General features: G+C 56.5%; 2 protein-coding genes across 2 annotated transcripts; one reads left to right on the top strand and one right to left on the bottom strand.

Annotated features, from left to right (window-relative positions):
* Positions 1-10004: 10004 nt before the first annotated feature.
* TSPEAR (thrombospondin type laminin G domain and EAR repeats) lies at positions 10005-22688 on the top strand (the record flags this gene model as incomplete). The annotated part of the gene is made up of 12 exons (XM_080623369.1): positions 10005-10098; positions 13271-13491; positions 13578-13816; positions 13942-14032; positions 14585-14741; positions 15086-15217; positions 15846-16078; positions 18715-18901; positions 20921-21150; positions 21423-21610; positions 21961-22062; positions 22352-22688. The coding sequence occupies 12 exons, from the start codon at positions 10005-10007 to the stop codon at positions 22503-22505; spliced, it is 2028 nt and encodes a 675-aa protein (XP_080479495.1). The 3' UTR covers positions 22506-22688.
* Positions 22689-24557: 1869 nt separating this feature from the next.
* Positions 24558-25463, bottom strand: LOC308223630 (leucine-rich repeat-containing protein 3-like; the record flags this gene model as incomplete). Its single annotated transcript, XM_080622952.1, has 1 exon — positions 24558-25463. One exon carries the CDS (start codon positions 25461-25463, stop codon positions 24558-24560), a length of 906 nt encoding a protein of 301 aa, XP_080479078.1.
* Between the last annotated feature and the right edge of the window lie 1908 nt (positions 25464-27371).

The following is a 27371-nucleotide window of genomic DNA, read 5'->3' as shown; positions in this document are numbered from 1 at the left end:
CCTCTGCTGCTTAGAAATAAAGCAGTTTATTTTTCAGTGACTGTAACTGAAAAATACGGGGCTCGGTAACTTGAGTGTTTTAAGCCACCCAGGGAACATACATATTGGCAATCTTGCAGATGGCAAAAGGTAAGCAGATGTCCACCTCAGAGAGGTAAAACTTGCCTTGTTGAGGTGAGAACTGTCCTAAGTGGTGGCTGTTTGCATAGCTGGAACCGGGAGTGGGTGTTCGTGTTCATTGGAAGGCTTAAACATGACATGATGGTCAGTGTGTTAGATTACTGGTTTGTTTGACTCACAGGACAGAAACAAAGTTTCATCTGCATTATGCCATGATAACCTGAATCCTCGTGCACAGCACAAGGGTTCATCCTGCCTGACTCCATGCTTGTGCTGTGCACCAAGAGGCCTTCACTGTGCAGGCAGCTTACTACAACTGTGAAACATCTGAGAGCAGTTACGGCATGTAAAGCTGCCGTGTTGAGCCATGATCCCTGAAAGGCTTAATCCTTTCCCCTTGTGAAAGAGCACTGGCATTGGCAGTGTGTGTAATACCAGCCAGTAGCAATGTTCTCCTGAGCAGTGCCTTTTTTTTCAGTCTGAAGCAGTTACTATAAAACAGATTCCTTGGGGAGTGTCGTGGCTCTCAGGCACATGCAGGTAAAGTACTCAAGATTTCTAAAAATCCCTTCTTCTGGATTATATTTGCTTAGGGTTTTATATTAAAAAACCCAAACCCCTTCAACAAAGCTGAGAAATGCCAGGAACGTCCTCTTTAAAGCCTTTGTATGTACATACATCCACACAGTTCTTTCCCTTGGCAAGCGGGGCTGTGTCAGAACACACACAGCGGGACGCAAGACATTCATTAACTGTGTTTTGTGTGCCTGTGTGCATGCAGGCGGCTCTTTGAAAGCACGAGCTGCAGGGCAAGAGGCGTTGGAGCCACATGAAACAGCTGCAGCTTCGGGGCAGAGCCAGCCCCAGGCTGCTTTCCAGCTTGCTTTTTGGATGGAGCTGCATCATGAATGGAAGGCAGTGTTGTTGCCCTTGGGATGAAATGGTGAAAGCTCTGTCTGGAAGATCCTTGCTTTTCTCCCTGAGGTTGTGTCTTCGTGTGGATGCTGTGTGTGTTTTACCCCTATGAGAATCAAAAAGAGAAACACCACCTCTGCCAGCACTGACCTGTACGTCCATCCCCAGTGCCAGCTGTGCTGTTGATCCTGGGATAGTCTCGGATGTGGGATTGACACAGCTTTTAGGAGGTAGCTCCAGAAAGGGGCAGCAGCTTTGTGTTTACTTCCCCTGTGTTGCTTCTTTCAACTTTCCCTGGCTTGGTGGAAGAAGAAAATCACTTTTCCCTTCAGCAAGCTGGGAGGAGGAGTCCAAGGTGAGGGATGCTGAGGGTCTTGCTGCCTGCTGGGGGGATGCTTGGGGTGGTACATGAGCCTGGAGAACTCCTGTAGTGTCCGGTTGGGATGTGCTGTCTGAACAGTGGCTGAACCCCTGCACCAGCCCCAGTGGGGTGTCTCTTCTCATGCAGCCAGGTCCCACCCAGTGCTACATGGATCGAAAGCATTACTGGGGTCACGGATTAGTGGTGCAAGGCTCCCTGGTGCTGTGGGAATGAAACTCAGCACTGGTGGGGAATTGCTCAAGCTTAATGCTGGTGATCCTGCATAATGTGCTCGGTGCTGTCCCTTGGGAGCACGGGGCGGCCAGGACATTGGTGCCTTCCCTATGACTCCAGCCCTGGTGACCTTCCTGCCGATTCCAGGCCTGATCTCATGGCTGCCTGCTGGATCCGAGTCCTGCCCCAGCTGCAAGCCCCTCTCCAGGATGAGTGGCTGTAAGAGCCAGAGAAGAAGGAGCCAGGTGGCTTCTGAAAGCAGCTCACACCTCCCGAGATGCAACTGAGCAGCTGTTAAGATTATGGGGTATGTTAATATATAATTAATGGTAATGATAGGGACAGCGGGTTATTACAGGGTAGCTGCCAGTGTTAGCAGTGCGTGCATGAGCTCTCAGGGAGTGATTTGCCAGTGTCTGTCTAGTCATGTCGTTGCTGAAGGGTGTGAGAGGAGATGAGCCAAGTCCTGGGCCAAGTCCCCTTCCTCCATGTGTGGGGCACTTGCCAGCGCTGCCTTGGCCAGGGCAGGGTTCTCTGGGGACACCAATGCATTCAACATCAGCAAGTTTGCCAGCAGCACTGAGCTGTGCAGTGTGGTTGACACACTGCAGGGCAGGGATGCCATCCAGAGGGACCTGGACAGGCTGGAGAGATGGAACCTCATGTAGATCAGGAAGGCCAAGTGCAAGAAGCGTGACCAGCAGCTCAAGGGAGGGGATTCTCCCCCTTTAATCCACTCTTGTGAGAGCCCCCCTGCAGTCCTGTGTCCAGCTCTGGGGCCCCCAGCACAAGAAGGACATGGAGCTGCTCAAGTGAGTCCAGAGGAGGCCACAAAGATGCTCTGAGGGCTGGAGCAGCTCTGCTATGGAGACAGGCTGAGAGAGCTGGGCTTGTTCAGCCTGGAGAAGGGAAGGCTCCACAGAGACCTTAGAGCAGCTTCCAGTGCCTAAAGGGGCTGACAAGAAATCTGGAGAGGGACTTTTTACAAGGACTTGTAGTGACAGGACAAGGGGGAATGGCTTTGAGCTGACAGAGGGGAGATTTAGATTTGACATTAGGAAGGAATCCTTCCCTGTGAGGGTGCTGAGGCACTGGCACAGGTTGCCCAGAGAAGCTGTGGCTGCCCCATCCCTGGCAGTGTTCAAGGCCAGGTTGGATGGCCTGGAGCAACCTGATCTAGTGGAAGGTGTCCCTGCCTGTGGCAGGGGGTTGGAACTGGATGAGCTTTAAGGTCCCTTCCAACATGAACCAGTTTGGGATTCTGTGATGCAGGGATGCAGGAGTCAGGCAGTGGGGGAAGAGGCTCTGTGCTGCTGTCACTGCTCTAAAGGAGCCAGGTCTCTCTGTCCAGGGGAGCTGCGGGGATTGCCCATGAGGGTGGGTTCATTGCTGCTGGGCTGTGGGGTGAAGGCGAACGCAGCCATGCCTGTGGGGCTGTGCAGTGATGCGGGAGGTGGGTTCAAAGTGTGGCGATGCAGGATGCAGCATGCTGGGGGGCACCCACGCGCCTGGGTGCTGGGCCCGGCCCTTGGAGGCTCTCGCCCACAGCCCGGTTGGGTGTTTTGCCTGAAACCAGTTTTTACCACGCCAGAACAATTTAGCAGATTGAACCCAAAGCAGGGCTGGCAGGACAGCGTGAGGTGAACGTGGTTTCCTCACCGAGTCTGCCCTGGGACACGTTCGCACAGGCTCCTCTCTGGGTGTGCTGCTTCACCAGCATCCCCGTCTTCCTGCACTGCTCTGGTTAGCGCATCGCTCCCTCCAGGCTTGGTCAATGACAGCCAGTAGGGAGGGGAATCTCATTCTGTGTTCGAGGAGCAACAGAGCTGCCCACACCTCTGAGCTGACTGAGCTGATCCCCAGAGCTTTGTGCCTTGCACAGCTTCCCCTGGCCGTTTATCCCCTGGGAGCTAGGGAATGTTGGAGTATGGGGCAGTGACCAAGTTGGGGAAGTTTGCTTTCGTGCAATGTTGGAAGCCTCTGGGGTTGGAGAGCCTTCTGGTTGGGGTATGTGGGCATGCTGCAAAGGCTCAGGAGGAGCCTTGCTCAGGGGGAGCTCGGCTTTGCTCACCAGTTTTTGTGATGAAGGAGGGATGCCAGAAGCACAGGCAGGAGGGAAGGTGTTTTCAGAGGAGCGTTGCCTGGAGAGGTGATGAGAAGTTGAGTTTTGTCCTTAGCCAGATCCTGCTTTGACACAAGTTCTTCCACCTTGGAGCCGAGGCATGGCCTTGGTGGGAATACTTGTATTTGATGACCATATTAAGGTCTTAGGGCTCTGTATGAAACTGGATTTTATGAAAGCATCAGTACTGTTGCTGAAGCCACTTGTCCAAACTGTGCCCATGCAGCCTCACATTTAGCATTTGATGTTCTTCAGCATCCATCCCTTTAACACCCAACCAGTAACCAGGGTGCATCTGGTTTATTTTGCCAATGAATTACAATCCCATCAAACAAGACTCAGGCTGAATTCCTTCTCACGTATAAGATTCCACCTCCATCTGCAGACGCACAGAGACCAATCAGCCCAGGGTGCTGAGCACCCCATCAGTGGTACCCCAGCTTCCCCCCCCTGCAGCAGCCCTGCTGCCCCCCTCACCTGTCCCCTGCTGGCTCCAATCCCTCCCCACTCTCACAAAGGGCAATTAGGAGCAGCCTGGTGGTGGTTTCTGAAAGCCCAGACTTCAAAGGCAGCGCTGGCTGGGTGCTGCTGGGCTGGGCTGGGAGAGGATGGGCTGTAATTAGAGCCCTGCTCAGGAGGCAGTCATGGGGGTGCTCATCCTGCTCATGTGTAGTCCTGCTGCGTGAGGCCCTGCTGCCAGCAAAGGCTGCTCTCCTTGCTGCGGCAACTGTGTGGGACCAGTGAAGGGGATGAGGAGCCAGGGTCCCCAGGACAGCTTGCTCTGTTCTTTCCTTCCCTACCACTTTGAGCAACGGGCTGGGCTTGCCCCTTCCCTGCCACAGGCATTGTGCCTTGGCAGTTATAATGACAGCTTGGGAAGCTGGATGTCACCATACCTTGAGCATCTTAGGGATTCCCAATGGCACTGAGGAGTGGGACAGGAGCTGTGGTGTGTGGGTAACCCTGCCAAGGATCATAGAATCACAGAATCACAGAATTGTTTGGGTTGGAAAGGGCCTTAAAGCTCATCCAGTTCCAGCCCCCTGCCACAGGCAGGGACACCTTCCACTAGATCAGGTTGCTCCAAGCCCTGTCCAACCTGGCCTTGAACACTGCCAGGGATGAGGCAGCCACAGCTTCTCTGGGCAACCTGTGCCAGGGCCTCACCACCCTCACAGGGAAAAGTTCTGTGAAGGACGCTGGCTCAATCTCTGCTATGGGGGCCAGGCTCCCAGGGTTGGGTGGCAAGGCACAAAGGGACAGGAGCCACGTCCCCACTGGTGCCTGCACAGCTCCGAGCGCAGTGGGGCTGTGGTCGCAGTGACAGGGCAGCAGCACCGCACTGGAGGAACTGGCCCGAAGAAAGTCCTGGAGAACAATAGCAATTGTTCTCTTTGTTCCCTTCCCTCCCCGGATGTTGGAGCCGCGCTCAGCTGCCTCAGAGCAAGCGTGGCTGCCTGCGCTGCCACCTCGGCACCCGGGGAGCCCACTGCATGCACTGCCTGCTCTGCTGCCCGCCCGGTGTCCCCAGCTCCTCCAGAGCCTGAGTCATCACCCATATAATAACCATAGAATCGTTCAGGTTGGGAAAGGCCTTTAAGGTCATTGAATCCAACTGATAATAATTATCTTAATATTATATCCTAAAAGGTGTGCCCCAGTGCAGGCGGTGTATTTGCTGCCTGGCTGGAAGGAGGAAGTTGCAATACCCACAACTTTTCCTAATGCCCCGTGTGGTCTGAGGTGGGCTTCAGCGGGCAGAGAAGATGTTGGCCAGGCCCTAACTGAGGAGTTATGGGATCATTTCTGGTACAATCAGCACTGTGCATCCCCTTTCATATCCCTGCTGGTCCTTGGTGGGCCCAGGAATGTGAGGGCAAGTCCTCGAGCTTCCCTGCTGTGGCTTTTTGTGCCATTTACCACCATCTGCCTGCTGCGAGCTGACCAAGGGGGGATTAGACATTAGGAAGAAATTCTTCCCTGTGAGGGTGCTGAGGCCCTGGCACAGGTTACCCAGAGAAGCTGTGGCTGCCTCATCCCTGGCAGTGTTCAAGGTGAGGTTGAACAGGGCTTTGAGCAACCTGGTCTAGTGGAAGGTGTCCCTGCCCATGGCAGGCGGTTGGAACTGGATGAGCTTTAAGGTCCCTTCCAACCCAAACCATTCTGTGATTCTACGAAAACAGCTGGAACACCGTTTCCATAATCTGCATGTTCACAGTTGCTTGGGTTTGATGCCTTCCATCCATATGGAGCCACCTTGCTGGACAGCGGTGATTGCAGAGAGAGCCTGGGTGTCCCACAGCTGCAGGGAGGCGGCTCAGCCTCTCACAAGGCTGAACTCGGGGGAAGCGGCAAAAAGGACAGATCATTGTCCCAGGCAGGGGTACAGGGCTGTTTGCCGCGCGCAGGGGAGATCAGGGGCAGATGTGGCTGCTGGGTCCTGCCTAGCCCCATCCCGAGCAACTCTGGCGCAGGAGCACGGTCTTAAAGCCTGTCTTTTGGCTTGTGCTGGCGAAAGTTAAGTGACTGCTTGTTAGAGCCCTTTTCAAAGCCTGCCAGCTCAGCTGCCATGTGTCCTCCAAATGCAGGCTGGATGCTCCGCTCACTCCTGGCGGACCTGCCTGGGAACCAACCAGGTCGCCAGCCCTGCCTGCTGCCGTGGCCAAAGCTGGGGGAGCTGTGCCAGGACGGCTGCTCCAGACTCCTGTGTTCCCTCGGGCTGTGGGGCAGGCAGTGCCAGGGATGCTGCGGGTGTGTGGACACGGCGGGCTCTGGGATGCAAGCGATGCTGGTGGTTTGCCACCACCCAGCAGGGATTGCTCCCGAAGGCAGCTGAGCGCCTGGGAAACTGGCAGCAGGACTTGCAGCATTGGGGTGGCTTTGTGCTTTCTTTTTTGGTGGCTTTCCTAAAAAGGGTGTCTTTTGCAATCCTCCCAGTCCTTCGACAAAACTTTTCCTGGCAGAGCCTCTCCGAAATTTCTGGGAATTCAGTTTCTGAGAGGCGATGGGGTTAAAGGCATTTACATTTCGTGTACAACGCTGACAGGTTTCCTGGTGCAGAGCGTTCTTGCAGCAACTCCAGTTTATGGTGGTGGGTTGGGCTCAGGGAGCTGAAATTGCTCCAGGAAACACGGGGAAGGTTTTCAGCCTAGGAGAAAGGGCAAAGGTGACAAGGCAGGGGCCTCGGAAACAGCTGAGGATGGAGACTCCATCCCTATCCCACCATCCCAGAGAAGGTGTTGTACCTAGTGTCTAGCCTGAACTGGGATCTGGGGAACTGCAGCATGGGCTGTTGCTCTGAGAACAGTTTTCTCCCTCCCCTTCATAACTGACCCCAAAGGTCTGATCCTGACCTTGCTGCTCACACAGGCAGGGCTGGCTCTATGTGCTCATCACTGACCTCCAGCTCCATCCCTGTGGATTTGTGCGTGGCCACACCAGCACAGGCAGGAGGATGGACACAGCACTGCCAGCTGCCAGCCAGAGGCCAGGCTGGGGACACCCAACTGCAGATGGGCAGTGCTGCATTTGTCTGTGAGTTGTGTATATGGCCCCTCAGACTTCTCCACTGCCGGTGCCTGTGTGCACACTGCATTTCAAGGCAGAAAGCTCTTGCAGATGTCAGGAATTAAGTCTGAAATGAATAGGACATAACAAGCCCTTAAACATGACTTTGTGTCTGCAAATAATAAGGAGTGAGTTACAGTCTTGGAAGAGCAGGAACATCACCCTGTGTGCAGGGTCCTGCCTGTCCCTGGCGTTGATTAGGTGTCCTCTTCACACTGTCCTCTGCATGGAAGCTCTGTTTGACATGGATTGTCTGCAGATGGGTTTCTCAACCTTTTCTAACCTAGAGATGGCCAAACCTTTTTGGTGGAAATCCAAGGATCATTTTGTTCAAAGCTACCACATGGTTTTATTTACAACCCATGCAAATTAGGCAAACATCTCCCTGTTTGTCTCTTTTATTTCACCCTCTTGTGCTTTCTTGTGCACATAGGAATGTGCGCGTGTGCTTAGGAAGTTTTGCTGACTGCTTCCTACTGCTGTTGTGCCAGAGCAGGTCCTGGACAGCCCTGGACCCCAGCAGGCAGGGGGCCCCTGTCCTTATCTCACGTCATAGTTTGGTTCCTGGGGCAGGTCCTCCTGGGGAGGGGGAAAAGTGCTGGGCACAGCCCAAGGTGCTCCAACATCTTCTGGCATGCCAGGGTCCCAGCCCAAGGATAAAGAATATCCTTGGGGACCATCAATGTCCCTGTCCTCACCAGGAGACCATTAACAGCACATGGCTGAGAAGCAGCCTGAGTCCACGGTGCTGGGCTGAGTACTCTCTGGCATGTCCTCCATGCCCATCAATGGGGACTTCGATTCCTCCACCTCCTGCCTGGAAGTTCCTGGATCCTCCTGCTTCTAGAGGGGACACCCACACCTACGTCCTTGGGTCTGAGGTGTCCCCACCAGCCAGCTTTTTTGGCCAAGAAGTGCTCAAAGGCAGCTGCAATGCCAGTCTCCCCAGCATTCCCAGCAGGACTTTTCCTCTCTCCCCAGGAGGAGTCGCATGGGCTGCCCAGACCCTCACAGAGCCATGGCTGGCCTCAGCAGAGGCCGAACCGAAATCCGCGTGGCAGAACCTGAAATCCATGTGGCAGAGATAGGATGGGGTCCTGGCAGGAAGGCTGCTCCCAGCCCCGGCGAGTGTCCCCAAGGCCATGGGCAGCAGCACGAGGGGCCGAGCCTGTCAGGGGAGATGGGATGGTCTGTACCTCCCGCATCCCTTGCAGTGGCCACCAGCAGCTGCCATTTGGGCCCCCTGGGTCTGGGAAGTGTCTGTGCCACTGGACACCATCCCTAGCACAGGAATGAAGATGGTTTGAGAGCCAGTGCTGCCTCACCTCTGCAGCTCTGTGGAGAGGTTTAAGTTCTGCTTAAGCATGATCCTGGGAGAGACCTAATTTTGTGGATGCCCAAAGAGGGATTTTGTGGGAAGTGGAAGCTCCTTGCGTCCCTACTTTGGTGCAGATCATCCCCAACCATGCACACAGCCACTGTTCATGCTTCAGGGGCTGTTTGGCTCCAAGACAGAGGCCCTGACAGTGTTGGGATGTCTCCAGGGCCCAGTAGCAGTTCTTCTCAGGATCAGGGACCAAGGTGCAGGCTGCTGCGCTCCGCCACGTGCCCACAGCCCATGGGCTGCATCCTCCTGGTCCTGGCACAACAGGTTCTGGGCCAGTGAGGGGTGTGGGCAGCGAGGCACGTCCGTGGGTCCGGCTCCGGCTGTTCCTTGCTGACAAAACCTCCGGTTTGGGACACATTCTTTTGGCGTTTCATCCTGGCCATCCGCTTTCTATTCTAGCATGCGCCTTGTGGGAAGATTTTGGGAACGGGGGGTGGGAGCCCAATTCAATTGTTCAGGGAATGGAAGTAACTCATTTTGCGGCTGGAGGAACCCAGCGGAGCTTGCTGTGTGCAGGGAGTTTTTCCACTGCTCTCTCCCGTTTGAACAGCATAACCTCGAGCGTTTCCAAACCGACGCTCTGCGTGCTGCTGCCGCCGTCCTCGTGGCAGGGCCAGGTCTGGTGGGCAGCCTTTGGGCTGGAGTCTGGCATGGGGACACTGGCACCACCTGCCCGGGGCCTTCTGGGGGGAGAAATATGCACCCTGTGGGATCTGGCTTCTTTTTGGGCAGGGTGAAATGGGCCGAGGGAAGATCTTCCCCCATTTACAGGCTGGGATTGTACTGCTGGAAGCCCTTTTAGAGGCAGGAAGGTTCCCAATTTGGTCTCTCCATGCAGGGGTGAATCTCCCACCTACTCCCCCATGACCTCAGAAAAATGAATCACCAAATATGAACGGAAGCAAAGGAAGAAAGGGGAAAAATAAATAATAATAATTAAAAAATCCCTCCCCAAAGCCGCCTTCCAGAGGGTTGGGCAAAAGATAAAAGCTCTCCAAGGAGCCGGGACTCCTCCTCTCCCACCACCGACTCCTCATTTAAATGTCTGTGCGCAGGCTGCAGCCAGCACAGCTTCGGCGGCCCCCTGCCCGCCACCCCTGCTGTGCCCCGGGGGGCAGTGCCCATGCCAGGGCACAGCACAGACCGGGCTTAGCACCCAGAAGCAGCCCTGCCTGGTCCCGCGGGCAGACTATGCGAGAGCCCCCGGGGGGGGCCAAGCCGCACAGTGCCTGCCTGGCTGTGGAGGTGTGGGTGACAAGGGGGTCCCGGTGCATGGACCCCCCTAGGCCAGCTCCCCAATGTCGGCTCCGCTGCTGCTCTGGGTCTTCCTCCTTCAGTGGGCCGCTGGCGGGGGCTTCGTCAGGGGCAGCAGGACGTGGCAGCACTGCACAGGTAAGACAGAAGGCCGGCGGGCGGGCTTGTGCTGGGACCGAGGTGTCAAGACAGGCACTGTCTGTGCTGGGAAGTGTGCCAGGTCCCTTCCATGGACAGGACGCTCCCCATCGTGCCAGGGCAGACCCCAGATATTGTGCTCTGTTTTGGGGGCATGTGGCCACTGCGGGGTGCCCTCCGTGGGTGCACAGCTTTGATGCCAGTGGACCAAATCTCGGTGTGACAGCATGTCGTGATGCTGCTGCACCTGCCTGCACCCATGGCAGTGGGTAGTGGGGTCACCCCTGTGCCTGCAGCACCCAGCAATGGCAACCAGGGGGCAAACAGCCCTTCCCGGCGCTATGAAGAGAGCCGTGTGCCCGTCCCTGTGGCACAAGCGTTGTCCCAAGGTCTGCTGGCCCTGGCGACCAACGGGTAGGGTGGGGAAGGGCTGGAAGGAGAAGTAGAGAAGAGCCATCGAGTCCCCCTATAGAGTCCCTCCCTCCCTGTGCTCTGCCAGACACAACCTACGCTCTCCCAGCGGCAAAACCTCCTGGAGCGTTTCCGCCCCGCCACCCCCAGCTGAGGAGCTGGCAGCTCCAAAGGCATTTCCTGCAGGGAAGTGCCGAGAGCCGCCCAACCCAAAGCGGGTCCCCATCCCCTGGCTCTGCCTTCCTGCCCTGGTGCCGTGCAGTCCTGGTGCAGGCAGTGGAACTTCAGCCCGGGTTTGGTTGCTTGGTTCCCAGGCCCTGCGTCTGTCCTTGGGACTCCTCTCAGTTTGATGGCACCTCTCTTTTACACTATTACAGCCTGGCTGGTGGTGAGAAGGAAAGCTGGGAGAGATCAGAGAGCTTCTGCCCACCGCCTGCTCCCCCAGGCACTCTGGTCTATTGGGGATGTCCCCACTGTCCCACTCAAATGGAGTGGTCCTGGGGGTGTCAAGGCCCCATAAACCACATTTAACCACCTCCACGTCCCTCCTGTGGTGCCTGGCCCTGGTTCCCAGTGTAGCTCCGATGCTGTCAGGCTGTGGGCAGCCATCCCGCAGAGCAGGCAGCTGCTGCGCTTGTGCACTGCCCGAGCTGGGCTGAAACACCCTGGCTGCACTCCCAGCCATTAGCTGCCAGCTCCACTCCAGTTGCTAGCAGGGACTGATGTGCGGGCATCTTTGATTGTAGGGGTTTGGCTTTGGGTTTAGGACATGGCCCCTTCCCGGCCCACAGCTTCCGTCCCCAGCTGAGCTGGCCCCAGCTGATCCCACTGACCCCAGGGCAACTGGAGCTCCTAAACCCTTCAGCAATTCCAAGCCTGAATTCAGCATGAGATTTTTGCAGAGAGAAAAAAGAACTGGTTCATTCCAGCAGGTTGAGGGGGGGGATTCTCCCCTTTTAATCCACTCTCGTGAGAGCGCCCCTGCAGTCCTGTGTCCAGCTCTGGGGCCCCAATACAAGAGGGATGTGGAGCTGCTCAAGTGAGTCCAGAGGAGGCCACGAAGATGCTGCAAGGGCTGGAGCAGCTCTGCTATGGAGACAGGCTGAGAGAGCTGGGCTTGTTCAGCCTGGAGAAGAGAAGGCTCCACAGAGACCTTAGAGCAGCTTCCAGTGCCTAAAGGGGCTGACAAGAAATCTGGAGAGGGACTTTTTACAAGGACATTTAGCGACAGGACAAGGGGGAATGGCTTTGGGCTGACAGAGGGGAGATTTAGATTTGACAGTAGGAAGAAATCCTTCCCTGTGAGGGTGCTGAGGCACTGGCACAGGTTGCCCAGAGAAGCTGTGGTTGCCTCATCCCTGGCAGTGTTCAAGGCCAGGTTGGACAGGGCTTGGAGCAACCTGGTCTAGTGGAAGGTGTCCTTGCCCATGGCAGGGGGCTGGAACTGGATGAGCTTTAAGGTCCTTTCCAGCCCAAACCAGTCTGGGATTCTGTGATTCTCTGAAACAAGTTGTTTCAGTTAAACCTCCCCCACTGAGGCTTTGCTTTAGGGGTAGTTTAAAGCAGCAGGGATGAGGGCAGACAGGATGCAGAAGTGGCAGCATGGGAAGGACCTTGCTGATCTCCCTGCTCTGGGCTAGATGGAGCAGCCACAGGAGCAGATTCCTTCTTGCTCTGCCCATCTGGTTCTGGGCTGGCTGGGGCTGCCTCGGGGGGCCGAACGCTTTCCCTCTCTCTCCAGCTGGTTTAGATTCAGACACACGCTGGTCCAGCTTTTCTCACAGCTCCCTCCCTCCTTGCTCTCCTGCTGCGCCCCAGCAGCCGAGATTTATTAGTACAAATAGGAGCTAAAAGCTCGGTCTCACTGGGAACGAGACAGAGTGAGGGAATTTTTAGTCTAGCTAAGTGCTGCTTCATCCTCTGGGCATCATCACTGCACCGCTCTGCCCTGCTCTACAGATGCCACAGTCCTGCCAGGGGAGCATTCCAAACAAAAGCTGTGAGGAGGCTGCCAAAGCGAGGAATTGGGGAGAAGCTCCCAGAGTGGGTCCAGCCCTTCCCATGGCTGCTGGCGTGGGCATTGCTGAGACATCGGGCGGATGGTGACCTGGGGATGGCTTTGCAGTGCCGGTGCTTCACCTGGGTGATGCTCTGGGGCTCAGCACGTTGGTTTCGCCTCCGGGGAGAGGTTAATCATTTAATGAGTGGTTTTGGTGCCTGCCAGGGGACTACGTGTGTGTGTGCAATTAGGGCTGGGTTGGGAGAGCCTGAACCGGGGCTGGAGCAGGGAGCACCCTGCCTCACCACACTGGGGACTGGCTTTCCCATGAGTGTGCCAGATTCCTGCCTGCTCTCTGGCTCTGGGGCAGGTGCTGGTGCCAGGGGATCCCTAGGAGCTGGTGGCAGTCTGGGGGCTGCCTGGCCAGCAGGTGCTGGGGTCAGCATCCAGAGCTGCATCAGTGGGGTGGGTTTTGCAGGTGAGCCTGCACACGGTGTTCCTGCTGTGGGGATGGAGATGTCAGCCTTGCTGCTTGGAGGACAAACCTTCCCTGTGTGCCTGAAGTAGAGGCTCGGCACAGACCACAGGCAGGGGACAGCAGGCTGTCGGGGCATGCCAGCCCCCCTGCTGCTGTGGAGCCCTGGGGATGTGCTGGCTGCCTTGAGCAGAGCACCGCACTGCGAGGTGGGGGCCCCATCCCGCAGAGGGTCCGGGTGGGATGGCTGCCACTGTCGTGACGTGCTCTGCTGTCTCTTGGCACAGACCTGCGCCCGCTGGACATCCTCTCAGAGGTGGTGCCCGCCGGTGGGCTGGCCCATGGCATGAGAGTGTTTCAAGTGCAGGGCGTGCGCGGTTTCCAGCTGGCTGCCTCGCGGCCCCGAGCCCTGTGCTTTCCGGCCTCACGGCTCTTCATCCACTGCGACCGCTTCCCGGAGGAGTTCTCCATCATCGTCACGCTGAGGGTCCTCAGTGTCCCTGCCAAGGTAAGTGACCGCCAGCCGGGCACGGAGGGGGCACAGCCCAGCCCTGCAGCTTTGCCCGTGGGGATTGAGTCCGTGCCCTCCTGCAGAGGAACGAGTACGTCTTCACGCTGATGGCGGAGGAGAGCCCCAGCGTGCTGGTGGGGCTGCGTTATGCCTCCGACAAGCTCCACTTCCTCTTCTGGAGCCAGGAGCGCGCCGGCGGCTGGCAGACCCGCGTCACCTTCCCCAACGTCTCCCTGTCCGACAGCCAGTGGCACACACTCGTCCTGGCTGTCTCCGGCCAGTCCTTCTCCCTGACGGTGGACTGCAGCGTCCCCAAGGATGTGTAAGTTGGGGCAGCAGCAGGGGGCTCAGGAGGGCTGGCAGGGCAATGTGCCTCCACCAGCATCTCCTCCAGCCACCAACGCATGCTGTTAAACTGTCCCCTGCCTCTTCTCTGCCCGTCTGCAGGTTGGTGGAGACACCATTTCCAGCCTCTCTGTCAGTGAAAAGAGCCAACTTCTACCTGGGCAACAGGAGGAGGAGGAAAGGCGTGTTCACAGTAGGTGCTCCATGGTGCAGGGCTGCCCAGGGGTGCTGGTGGCTGGCCATGGGGTGAGCTGCAGCCCCCTGTAGCCCTCTGCACTGCAGAGTGGGCCATGAGTCCTGATGCCAGGCTCAGCCCTGTCTTCCTGTGGACATACAAGGGGCAGAGCTGGCGGCTGGTACTTTGTTGGTCAGATGTGGCTTTAGATGGGGACACTGCCAGTGGTGCAGTGACAGAAAAGTAGCTGATGGCACAGTCTTACTGATATAAAAGTTAGGGCAGTGCCTGGTGTTGGTAGTGAAAAGTGGAGGCAGTGAAAGCTGCTGCAGCTAATGAGCCAGTGCTCCCCTTGCGCCAGCTGTTAAATTGCCCAGGATGAGGTCTTGGCAGGCTGGGCATGTAATGAGGATCAGATAAATGTGCATGAATCCACAGAGGCTTCCACAGCCTGGGAGGGAGAGCAACGAGCAGGAGTTGGGAGGGAAATCCAGGGCATGAATCACCTGCAGTTTCCATTTCTTGGTCTTGCTGGACTTGCTCTTCATCCTGCTGCTCCTGCTTTCCCAGGGCTTGCTGCGACAGCTTGTCCTGCTGCCAGGAGCCGATGCCACCCCTCGGATATGCACCCCCATGAACTTTAAAGTAGTGATGCTCTCTGTCCCCAGTGTTCTCCAGGATCTCCCTGCAAAGCCAGCGAGCAACGAGGTGCTAAAATACCCCTATGGTCAGTAAATCCTTTCGCCTTCGTTGAGGAAGGATCTTTGCATGGGGCTGGGCAAGGAGCAGGAGCAGAGGGTGAGAGGGTATCCCCAGCACCCTCTGTTTTCTGTGTGATGGGATCCCTGTCCAAAACCGCCCCAGGAAAGCCAGGGTGTCCCTATCCAGGTCCCTTGGCAGTGCAGGGCTTATGCTGGTAGCCACATGGGATGCTATTTCCCCTGTTCCTGGGTGGCTGTCACTAGGATGGGATAAGGACATGCAACTCTCTCTGTGTGCACAGGGACAGGCCTCCTTGCTGCTCCATCATGTGCACTAAGAGGCACCTGCCTTGCTCCTCTCCATGCCCAGAGACCGACACGAAGGTGACGCTGGGGTCCCGTCCACCCTGCACCACACAGGAGAAAGCACAGTTCTGGTTCAACGCCTCCCAGAGAGGGCTATACCTCTGCAATGGCAGCACCTGGATTTCCATGCTGGAAGGTACTGGTGTGCAGTGAGCTCTCAGGGATGGAGGGAGGCTCTTGCAGCAAAGGAGGACCAGAAATTTGCTCTTGACAGCATTTTGGGGCGGTAACTGAGACAGGTAAAAGCAGAATGAGGGAGCTGGAGTGTCCCCCTGCTCTCTTCTGCTTGGCTGGGCTTTGCTCTTGCCCACATCAACACTGTCAGTGCAGCTCTGGATTCAAGGTCTGCTGCTGGTGGGTATGGGTTAATAGAGCTGCTCTCAGCAGCCCAGGCCCTTTTACTGTAGGTCTCTTCCTCTCCTCCTCATTCTCTTTAAGATAAATGTATAAACCCACTTGGTAAGAAGCAATAAATATCCATGGTGTGTTTTAATTCCGCAGTCCCAGAGGAGAATTCCCAGCAGAGAACAGGCAGGGGCGGATGGGGCTGGCTGTGCTGCCCACCAAGATAGAGTCAGGCCTTTCACCGCTCCCGTGGGTTTTGTCCTGTCAGCACCAGCAACATCAGGACCTTCATTCGCCTCCCATAGAGCTCCATAGAGCAGCAAGCACCACCAAGGCAGCTCTGCTAAGCAATATGGGGCACGTCTCCAGGCAAGGTCATCTGGTTTTAACCTCACCCCTCTGTTTTTGTGGTCTCCCAGTCAAGCAGAGGCTGGACTATGTGGAGGAATACCAGAACCTGGTGACCAACTCCGAGACAATGGGTGTGGAGGTCTTCACCATCCCCAAAGTGGGACTGTTTGCAGCCACAGCCAACCGGTACACCCCGCCGGGATCGGCCATCTATAAGTGGACTGATGGGAAGTTTGTGCCCTACCAGAACATCCCCACCTACCAAGCGCAGTCCTGGAAGTATTTCACCATAGGAAAGAAGGTAAGTCAGCCTGGAAGGTTGATTCAGTGCCTTCATATTTCAGTGTATTAAACTGCAATTGCCCAACACTGCCTTCTTCTCTGAAGCCCTGAGTCTCAGGAATGGTTTAGGGGGTGAATCTTTCTGTCTTCTGTCTTTGGTGGGGTCATGTTGATACATGTATGCAGCCAGTGAGGGTCTGTCCTGGGACTGCTGCTGATCTGTGGGCCACCCTCTGCGTTTTGCTGCTTTTGTTGAGACACAGCTGCATCCACCCAGGCCATTTTCAGCACATGGTTGTGGCAGCCTGGGTAATAGCATGTCTGGCGAACTCAGATCTCCTCCCTTGGGATCTCCATGATGTATGCGAGGCCAGACTACAGAGCCAGCTGTTGGAGCTGGATCCCCTTCCTGTGCTGGGCTTCATTTCTAGCAGCTCCTGCCTGTTCTGCCTCTGTGAGTGCCAGTGTGAAGATGTGCAGAGCTGTGGTACAGCCTGGTCTCTGTGTGCTCATAGCGCAGCCTCCACCCTGGCAAAAAGGCTGACCCTCCTCAGAAGCGGGTTTCGTTGCAGTCCCATCTGTCACCGTGAAGTGAAGCAGGGCTACCCCAGGCAGTGGCTGTGGCATTGCTGTGGGAGACACACAGCTCCTGACACTGGAGAACAGGGAGCAGAGCACTGATTGTGGCGGGTGTTCTGTCACGTACTGTCATAAGGTAATCTCAGGTCTCAGAGATCTGCCTGTGGTCTTAGAGAGCCAACAGAGCCGGTGGCTCCCTCCCAGCACCCACCAAGTCCAACCTTTTAAGCTCCCTTGGTTTTAAACCATTCTAGGACTTTGGGGCCATCTCTCCTCCCCTGGGCTATGGGATGTCTGCACAGTATCTGCCTGCTTCCTCTCCCTGGGGAGCTACTTATCACTTTTCAAGGATCCCTGAACAAGCCAGAGAAATATCTGCTGAAAGCCAGCTCTGAGCAGAGCTCCCAGGGCAGTTGGGATCATTGCCTCTCCAGTATGACCTGTTCTGGCTTTGTCACCAGATGCCATGGAGGGTGGCTGCAGGGCTCCCCGTTGAGAGCTACATGCTGCAGGGTACAGAGGAATGGGCAGAAGTTCTGCCTTCAGGCTTGGTGGCACCGACACCCCCCATGTTTGGATAAAAATGGGCCATGATACCTGCCAGATGATGGAATCCTGCCAAGAGTCTCATCAAGTCCTGACAATGCAGCTGTGTTGCAAAGCTGGCTTTGAGCTGAGACCATGCTGCCATTGCCAGTGCTGCACCTGCTCTGCAAAGCTCTGGCTGCACCCACATGGGCAGGAGACAGGAGCATCCTCAGCTGGGTTTATTGGCTGATGGAAACCACCCTGAGACTCCCAGCGTTAGTCTTGACCCACAACACCCCCTTGCAGCCACAGCTGCAGGTGTAGAGAAGACCACCAAGCTGAAGGAACCCATCTCCCTGTGGTTCCTACGCAGCGAAGCAGCTGTATTGGTGCTAACCAAGGCTTACATGTTCTGGGTTTGCCTTCAACACTTCACTGGGAGAAACTTACTCAGACTTTCTAGGCAGGATGACCTCTGTCCTGCACAGCTGGGGGCAGGTTTCTAGCTGGGGCTAGCCTTGGAGCTCCAGAAGGGCTGGCGATACAGGCAGGCTCCCTTCCATGCAGCTGCCTGTGCTGGGCACATTTCTGCATGGAGATGGTGACCAGATAGGTATTGTACCAGCAGTGGTACAGAGCTCTGCAGTTAGGATAGGTTCCTCAACATACTGCAGGGGGATGGCACCTCCGTATGTGTCAGCACCTCGTTACTGCACCAGGACCCGCTGGTGCTCTGCCAGGATGGGATAAAGAGCCCCAAAGGGCAGTGTCAGGATCTCCTGGTGGCTCCTGTCCATGAAGGGCAAGGGACCACAGGCTCCTGAGTTGTGGGGTTGTATCCAAGCATTTCTGTTCCCTCTGAAGCTGTGTTTCTGGAGATGCTCTGAAGGGAACCCCTGGACTGGGGCTTGCTGGGACATCTGCCCAGCACTGGAGATGCACCTTCCCTGGAGGGTCATGTAAACCCATCACAGACCTGCACTCAGTGTGCAAGGTCTCTGTCCTTCGGGATGGCTGAGCCTCGGCTGGACAAAACCCCAGGCTGGTGCTCGCAGGGTCCTGCACTGGGCAAGAGTCAGGAGCCTCCCCGCTGACTGTTTTCAGCTTGTGGCCTGTACTTCTTTGTGGTCCAAACTGGGGCATAACCTCTGCACTCTGTGCAAAATGCCCTGGAGTAGCAAAGCCAGCACCCCCATGAGCTCGGATGCACTCCCTGCACTGTGCAAGGCCATCTCTGCTGATGCATGCTTGTCCCCGGGGCTCACAGAGCGGGGTTCTTGGTCTGGAGAATGTTTTGTGTCGGGAATTGATCTCATCCTTATTATTGTTATCACCCCACAGGTCACTGGGTCCCTGTCCCCTGTTTGGGTGCACTGAGGGTTGCTCGGGGACACCTACCAGCCATATTGCGCCTCAGCAGCCACCTCAGACCCTGGCCACACATCCCATGGGCCCCTGCCCTCGCCCATCCCACCTTCATCCTGCCTCTCTTTGTCCACACTCCTTTGAGAGGAGAAAACCAAGATGTCCTCACTTGTTATTTTTCAGATCTTCCTAGCAGTGGCTAATTTTGAGCAGAATGACAGAGGTCAGGAGCTCTCTGTAATATACAAGTGGAGCCGCAGGAAAGAGAAATTCGTCCCATACCAGAGGATCACCACGCACAGCGCTAGGGACTGGGAGGCATTTGTCATTGAGGGAGAGGCTTTCCTCGCAGTGGTCAACCACAGAGAAGGTACCCAGACCTTATATTCCCTATGGGCCCAGCTCAGCTGGGGCAGGCAGCCCTTGGGGACTGCAGCTCCCCACTGCAGGCACCCTGCTCAAGAGCATCCTCCTGTTGCTGTGGAAACACTGCAGCTCCCTGCACATCCTCTGCCAGAGTGCAGGGCAAAGCCTGGGAGTCAGCGCATGCAGCTCAGTGCCGTGTCCCTCAGGAAGCTTGAACCCTTGCTGACCCTCTCCTTTTAGGAAAGAAAAGCACTTGGGGAAGTGGATGATGTGGTCCCCCCTGGGTTTCTGACAGGACAGGAGTGGGGACTGCATCTTTGCTGAATCTCTCTGCTTCTTTTCCTTTGTTTCCCCAATGCTACATGACATGGTGGGGTGCTGAGAGCAGCTGCATGGGTTTGCTGGGGCTGAGCCTTTTGATAGGCCTTGTGGACACACAAGAAACCAAGGGAAGCGAAGTGAGAGCCTCTGATGTCCCTCCCTCCCTGGACACCCTGCAGACAGGATCCAGCCTTTTTCCCCTCCCAGGCCGTGAACTGTTCTGGGTTGGGGCATGCACTCCACAGCACAGGGGATGAACGGGTCAATACCACAACCCTGGCTCTCCAGGGTGGGTTCAGATACTGGGCCAGTGGGCTCCTTCCCTGCCACCAGGAGTGGCTCCTGGGACATAAGCTCCTGTGGCACTGGGATCAAAGCTGTTGGCGGGTTGCTTGGACACCGGCTGCCTGTAAGCTGGGCTAGAAACTCCCCGTTGCATTTGTTGGACCCCACCACAAGTCTTAAGTGCATAAAGAAGTACATCATAGTTCTTTATGGAAGAAATGTGTAACAGGTAGACATAGCATTAGAAGCAGAAACAGATTATTATAACCAGTACAGGACCTAAATTAGACCAAGTTCTGCATTTCTGCATTTTGGACAGGTCTCTGAGCAGCCTGGTCTAGTGGAAGGTTGCCCATGGCAGGGGGTTGGAACTGGGTGAGCTGTAAGGTCTCTTCCAACCCAAACCATTCTGTGATTCTATTATTCCATGACTTACTCCTGTGCCAGTGGCAGCAGAAAAGTCCCTTTGGCAGCCATACACATCATGTAGGGGTTAAGACCATCATGGTCAAGCCAAACTGGGGCTTGACCCAGTGGAGGGTCAGTCCCTGAGGAGCTGCCACTTATCCATGTGGCCATTTCCCACATATCCCATTCTTCTTGCAGCCGTCCTTGCCAGAATCTCTTCTGTTGCAATGCAGGTTGCCTGTAAACCCATTAACAGGGTACAGCAGTGCTTAGTGAGTGTGGGCTGAAAGGGGCTGGTGGTACCCTCCTCCTGTCCCAGTGAAACCAGTTCTTTATTAGAAGAGTGTCTCTGGCTGGAGGGGTCGTGCCAGGCTGAAGGTGCAGGAAGGTTTTTAGTGTTAAAGCCAGCTGAGTCCCACAGAGACACGAGGTCAAGATCCTTGAACAGAGCCCAGGAGCTGATGGAGAACAGGCTTTAGTGCTTGTGGGTTCAGCCCAAGTGCTCAGCACAGGGTAGTTTGCAAACTGTGGCATCCCCTCCCTCTTCCTGGAGTTTGTGCCATCATCACATCCATCAGCACATGGAGGTCTCTGGACATCTTCAGGGCTCAGGAGCTGAGCATGGGGACTTAGCAAAGGAGTGCTGAAGAAACGTCAGTGCAGCACCATTCCAGCTGTGGCCCCCTCTCAGATGTGCGAGCTTGTGTGTGAAGGATGACAGCAGCCAATGATTTCAGTAGCTTTAGGGACTCATCTGGGACTAGCCCCACTACCCATGGGACAGCCGGCAGAGCTTGGCCAGCCCAGGATGCCGACACAATGCCTCTGTGTGGGAAGGTAGCAGGGATGGAGGCTGTAGAGTCTCTTTGGCTAGTTCTTGGACAGCAAGCAGCCTTGAAACCTGCTGGCAAATATTTCTGTAACTGAACCTGTCTCTGGGTCTTTTTTCTCATGCAAACCACGTATTCCTTTCTCTCATGGTACACATCCATCTGTCTGTCTGCCCCAGGGAATAACCACAACATAGACAGCGTAATATACAGGTGGAACCCCAGGACAGGGTTGTTTGAAACCAACCAGACCATCCCTACCTCTGGAGCCTATGACTGGGAATTTTTCACCATTGGGCCGTATTCCTTCCTGGCTGTGGCTAACACATTCAATGGCACATCCACTAAGATCTACTCGCACATCTACATCTGGCTCAGTGGCTCCTTCCAGCTCTTCCAGTCTATCCTGGTAAGGCTTGGCCCTTGATCAAACACTATTCCTCAGTCCCTCTTTGTGTTTCGACTAGCCAGGGGATAATTAGAAAGACAGGTGCTCTTCAGACTTCTGGAAAGGCAGTGGTACTTTCCTACTGATTCTCCCATAAGGATTGACGGACCAAAGCTTATTTTTTTACTTTAAGGGTGGGTAACTTTCTCCAGCGGAGCCCCCCACACCTTGCAGCGTCCTTGCCTTTCAAAGGCTTGTCCACATCCAGCTTCTCATGTGTCTTCCTTCCCCAGACTTTTGGTGCTGCTGACTGGGAGGTATTTCGTATTGGGGACAGAGTCTTCTTGGCTGTTGCAAACAGCCACAGCTATGACAGCGGGATGCCAGCACCCTCCAACTTCTATGCCATCAACTCCTCCATCTATGAGCTGAACGTCACTGCCCAGATGTTTGTCAAGTTCCAGGACCTCCTCACCTACAGGTACCTGTGCAAAGAGTCAGGGTGCTCCTCAGTCACATCCTTCCCCTGAGCAACCTGGAGGCCTCCTGGAGGATTCATTCTTGGATGTTGCCAGGGACTAAGACTGGTGGGAAGAGCAATGGGTGACAGGTGCTTGGCACCAAATCCCAGTGGGAAGTGAGAGAAGGCCCTGAGTTTGAGAACAAGGGTGGATTTCCTATCAGCAACAGCTTGGGAAGGGCAGTTTTCTGTGTACCACCAGAGTGGCAGAGGTTGGCGTGGGGTGGGTTCAGCCCTGCAACACGCAGTCCCTTCCTCAGCTGGCCATGGAGCAGCCACCTCACCTGCCCCTCTGCTTGCTTCATCCCCAGTGCCCTGGACTGGGAGTTCTTCTCGGTGGGAGACGACTCTTTTCTGGTGGTAGCAAACTCCTTTGATGGCTTCACCTTCTCCGTTAACAGTATTATATACAGGTACTGCTGCAGGAGGTGGGCAGGGCTGGGTGGTTGGAGGGTTGTTCCCAGCAGGAACAGACCTGCGGGCAGCCCAGCACAGGGGCAACCTTTGCAGATGCTGGTGCGTCTGCCAATGGTGGACAGGTACTGGGGAGGTTTCTGGGCAGGAATGAGAAATCCCAGTGAAAGACGTCCCACCCTGAACCACAGCAGGGAGGTGGGAGATGCCAACCCCATGGCTCAGACTTCCTGCCCCCTTTCAGGTGCCCAGCTTGTGCCCCGAGTGCTAACTGCCCTCCTTGTGCAGGTGGCAAGGCTATGAAGGCTTCGTAGCGGCTCACCACCTCCCCACTGTCGGCTGTAGAGACTGGGAGGCATTTCACACTGCTGAGGGCTCCTACCTCCTCTACACCAGTGCCAAGGAGCCACTTTCCAAGGTGCTCAAGCTGAAAACCACCTGAGGTGGCCGAGATATGCTCAGCTCATTGCCAAGATCGGGGCGAGCTGCGCATCGAGGTGAAGATGGACCACAGAGCCCGGGAACAGCGTGGGATCAGCCCTGCAGCTGGCTGGTTATGTGCTCCACAGGATGTGAAGGAGGAGGATGGGAACTCCAGGGCTCCCTGCAGCCTTGTCCAGAGCTGGCAAAGCTGCTGCAACCCTGCTTTGGTGCTGTTTGTCCCGGGCAAGCTTTCCTGCCATGCTCCAGAGCTACATCCTACACAGGGGTCCTGGTGCCCAGGTGCTTCCTGGGGCTCTCTGGGACCCAGCTCTTGGCACACTCCAGCCAGGAGGGACCCAAGTGCCGTTGATTGTGGCCAGAGCTCACAGGGAAGAGGCTGAGCAGAATGCTGTGCTGCCCACCTGTGTGCTGAGCATTGAGCAGACCCCTGTGCTGCCAGGGTGGGTGCATGGCCAGGGGAGGAAATGGCACGTGAGAAATGGGGGGAAAACAGTGGCTTTGGGCTTGACTCTGGCTGCCCAGCGCCTGGGGCTGCGATGCTGCTGAGGACCCATCTGGTTTGACACTGCACCCCTTTGTATGAGGTTAGTGACTCCCAAACAAACCTGCTGTGCACTGGGACAAACCCAGCTACCATGGGCATGGGCAAGTCCCAAAACTGCTCCAGGTGAAATCATGGCCTCTTTTTGTTTCCTCAGCTTTTCTGGGGGACTCTTCTGCTTAACCAGAGCTCTAATAAATTCTGTGCACCCAGCCTTCATCCCACAGGTGAGCTTCAAGTATCTGAGCTGTTCTGCAGAGGCTTCCCTCTATTCAACAAGCCAGCCCTGAGCAAGACAGGGCCATGCCCATGGCCCATGAAGACGAGATGGTCCTGAGCACAGTAGTGTGCTGGGGTGAGGGTGCCCCTCTGCTTCTCCGCCAAGGACCCTCTGCCTTTCCCGGCTGGCTCGAAGCATTGCTCAGCCTTCCCTGGTCCTGCTGGAAGAAGGTTCCAGGCCCCCAAGAAAGGGCTGGATAGGTGATGGCCTGAGCCGCCCTGGGGTGCAAGCTTGGGAGAGCCGCCACAGGCAGACCTTGCAGAGCTGCCCGTTTCCCCAGCTCAGCTGTGGCTGCAGTTGGCTCTGATGGGAAGGTCCATTTCTTGCTTGTAAAACAAGGCAGAACTTGATCTGCTTCCGCTGCACTGAGCCGTGAGCAGTGTCTGTGTCTCTAATGTGGCCCTGAGCAAGGATGGGATAAGGCAAGATGCACCAGGCGAGATGCAGAGGCAGCATATGGCCAGCTGGCCCCAGACTGGGGTGAGGGTGGAGGGGATGTAGCTTAATGGCAGTCACACTGGTACATTGAATTTAGGCTGGTCTGATTTGGGACAGATTGAATTGGGACAAGTGCAAACCCCTCAAGCATCACCGCTTTTCCTGGATGCCCAGCTCCCAGTGCAGTGCAAACCCTGAGGCTTTTCCTACATGTAGGGTTTTATTGAGAAATCAAAGGTTTGGGACATCACCCCCAGGTTGCTGCTGGCAGGCAGAGGCTGCTGAGGTGCTGTATGGTGGCTGGGCCTGATGTCATGCTCTCTGCAAGGCTGATCCCTCACGGGAGCCAGGACAGGGTGATCCCGCTGCACAAAGCTACCCTCCCTCTGCATCTCAGGCTCCAGGAACTTCCTGGAGGTCCACAAGCGCCCCTACCTTCACCTGTCTCTCCCAGGGTCTTGTTCTTTCCAAACCATATGGACCACAAGCACGTGGCTGGGACTGCTTTCCCTGTGAGCCCAGCCCCGGCAGGGGAGAAGGGGTCTGTGTGTAGGAGAGTCTTCCCCAGGAGCCTGGGCTCCATCAACAGGTCTGCGTGGGGTGTCCCCAGCATCCCTTCCCATGCCATTTGCTCATGCTCACTCCAGCATCACTGGGAGGGGCGAAGTCAGTGGCACTCATTTGCAGGACTGGAGCAAACACTGCAAAATCCCATTGAGAAGCCTTGAAGACCACCAGGTTGCCACTGGCTCTCTGCAAAGAAGCTGGGGACGGGATGCCGCAATCCTGCGCTACAGGGCAGTGCTGGTGATCTCGGCATGGCCCTGGGTGCTCGGCAGTGACTTCAGGTAATCCACGTGCTTGCAGGTGTCCTCTCGGTTGTGCCGGACATAGCAGATCACATAGACAATGACCATGGCAAACCAGCCAAACATGGTGATGAACATGGCCACATCCGTGGTCCTCTGGCGCACGCTGCAGAAGTTGACGCCGGCATCCAGGACCTGGAGCAGTGGCTTGCCCACATATTCCTCTCGTGGGGCCGTGTGGCAGGTGATGTCCTGAACGGAGTCAGGGTCCAGCCGTGCTTCCCACAGCACCTCCTGCAAGGCACACTCGCAGTGCCAGGGGTTGTTGGCCAGCCGGAGCTTGGCATTGAGCGCCAGCAAGGCCTCCTTGGGGATGCTGCGGATGCGGTTGCTGGAGAGGTCGAGGGTACGCAGCCCAGCAGCCACCCCTTTGAAAGCTGCCCTGTCAATCTTCTCAATGGCATTCCTGGAGAGATCGAGTTCCTCCAGGTGGGAGAGGTGCCTGAAAGCATTGCTGGGGATCCTGGTGATGCTGTTGGCATCCAGCTTGAGGAACACTGCGTCTTTGGGGATGTCCTTGGGGATCTCCTCCAAGTGCCGGGAGCTGCAGAGGACGGCCTTTGCCCCTGCCCGCTCTGTGCATTGGCAGCTTGGGGGGCAGGAGCTGCCCCAAGGGACGCACAGCAGCAGGTAAAAGAAAGCCTGGGCCACGCTGGCTGCTGGTGTAGTCGTGAGGGTCATCTTGCATCCGGCCAGCTTGGCATGGCTGCTGGTCATTCCCCGGCGGCTGCAGCAGCTCCTGGGCAGCAAGGCGGCTCCTCTGCACTCCTGCAAAGCTTCTCCCATTGCTGGAGGGAAGCAGAGGGTGGAGGGGATATGACACGGCATTATTTCCTGGAATGCCACTTACATCTCATGTGTAATGCGCCCTGGCAAAGCAGTGAGAGGCTGGGCTCAGGATCCCAGAAAACAAGGGTGGAATGATACTGGCTACCATCTTTTCTAGGACAGCTTAATTTGGCTTAAGACATAGAGCTGCACAGATTAAAAACCCCTTCCCTCTTGCCCCATTTCAGCAGATGCCACCCAGGCAGGCAGTGGGTGCTGCAGGATGCGGGTGTTGAGGTGGGCATGGCCTAGGTACCTGTGCCTCAGCCTGCTGCCAGTTTCCACGTGGGATGCAGTGATTTTGCTGCTGGAGAACAGCAGCAGTAAATTCCTACCTCTCCAACCCTGAATGTTAAAAAAAAGAGATGAGTCAGATTCTCTGTGTTATCAGATTGGCTTAATCACCACCAGGGTTTAAATAACAAGATGTGGAGTTCTTCTGCTTTCCCCATCTGCTCCATGAGCTGGTTCAAGTCACATTTCCAAGGGTTTTGCTGAAGCAGGGGGTTGGAAGCGGTTTCGGTTTTTTAAGTAAACAAAGAGTATGGTTTAACAGCCTTATTTAGGAAGCTGGAGCTTAAGAGAGGAGCCAGTGACTATCACAATAAAGGGGGTGATCTGGGAGCCCCATAGCCACCATAGGCCTGCTGGGAATGAGAAAGGGAGGTGAAGCACATGGGCTTTCTTTCCTCTGCCCTTACGTGCTACTTGCACCTCTCCCGCTGCCTTGGTCAGGCTGGGGGGAAGAGAGCTCCATGGAGGGGAAAGTTGGGGAGGGGGGAGGGTGGGACCCTGGCCAGCTCAGGGAGCCTTTCACCCTGGAATGAAATTGTCCGTGGTGATTTCATCAGGAAACTAGCTGGGCACCAAGTTGTTATACCCCTATCCCCCTAGTACCAGCATCCTTCTTACACAGGCATCCCCCTATCCCCCTGGTAACAGCATCCTCCTAATTAACGGCATTCTCCTGCTAAGAGCATGCTTCAAGCACCAGTATCCCTCAGGTATGAGCACCCTCAGGGTACCACTCAGGGGATGCTCATACCTGAGGGACGCTGCCAGTGAACCTGCCTGTGTACCTGCCCAGGGGTGTGAGACTGTACAATGGACTCTTCCAGGAGAGATTAAGTCACACTGCCTGGGAATCCCTCTGGCCCTACAAACGATACCAGGGTCTGCCAGACCCATCTCTTGGAGGGGGAAGCAGGGATGCACTTTGCCATGCTGGTTCCCACCGCCAGCCCGAGCCTGCTCCTGTCCCTGGAAGGGCTCCGGGGGACCGCAGCCGCCCAGCTCGACCCCAGCCTGTGCAGGGCGATGCCCAGCCCCGACCCGCGCTCACGCCCTGCCCGGGGGCCCCTAGCCGGACCTTCCCGAGCGAGGGGCTTGTGAAGCCGGGGCCCCGCCGCGCTCCACACAGCAGAACCGACCCCGCCGCCCCTCCGCTCCGCCCCGGCTGTCCCGGGGTCCCTTACCGGCTCTGCCGGGGCAGCTCCGCTCCGGTGCGGCTGCGGCTGCGGGGCACGGAGGCTCGGCCGCTGCCCCGGCGACGGCAGCGGGCCAGGCACCGGCCCCACCTGTTGCTGCGGCTGCTGCTGCCGCCGCGGCCGCGGGACGGGAGGGGGCCGGCGCGGTGGCACCGGGCGGCGCAGGGGCGGTGCGGGGGGAGGACCGGGGCGGCGCGGGGAAACGGGAGGAGCGGGAGGTGGCGGAGGGGCGGTGGGGACACCGGCAGCCCTGCCGCGGGTGCTCTGCGCGAGTGGCCGCACGGAGCCCTTTGGTGCCGTGATTGAGTGGTGCTCATTAGGTTTCTGCAGTGCTCAGGCTGTGGCTGCTGCTCCGGTTCAGGGCTGCAGGGCTGGAAGCTCTATCAGCTGCTGTAAGGCGCGATTGCCTCTTTCCTCCCCA

Source organism: Psittacula echo (genome assembly GCF_963264785.1).
Source record: "Psittacula echo genome assembly, chromosome: 7".
Lineage (NCBI taxonomy): Eukaryota > Metazoa > Chordata > Aves > Psittaciformes > Psittacidae > Psittacula > Psittacula echo.
This window is presented reverse-complemented; position numbering and strand designations above follow the sequence as displayed.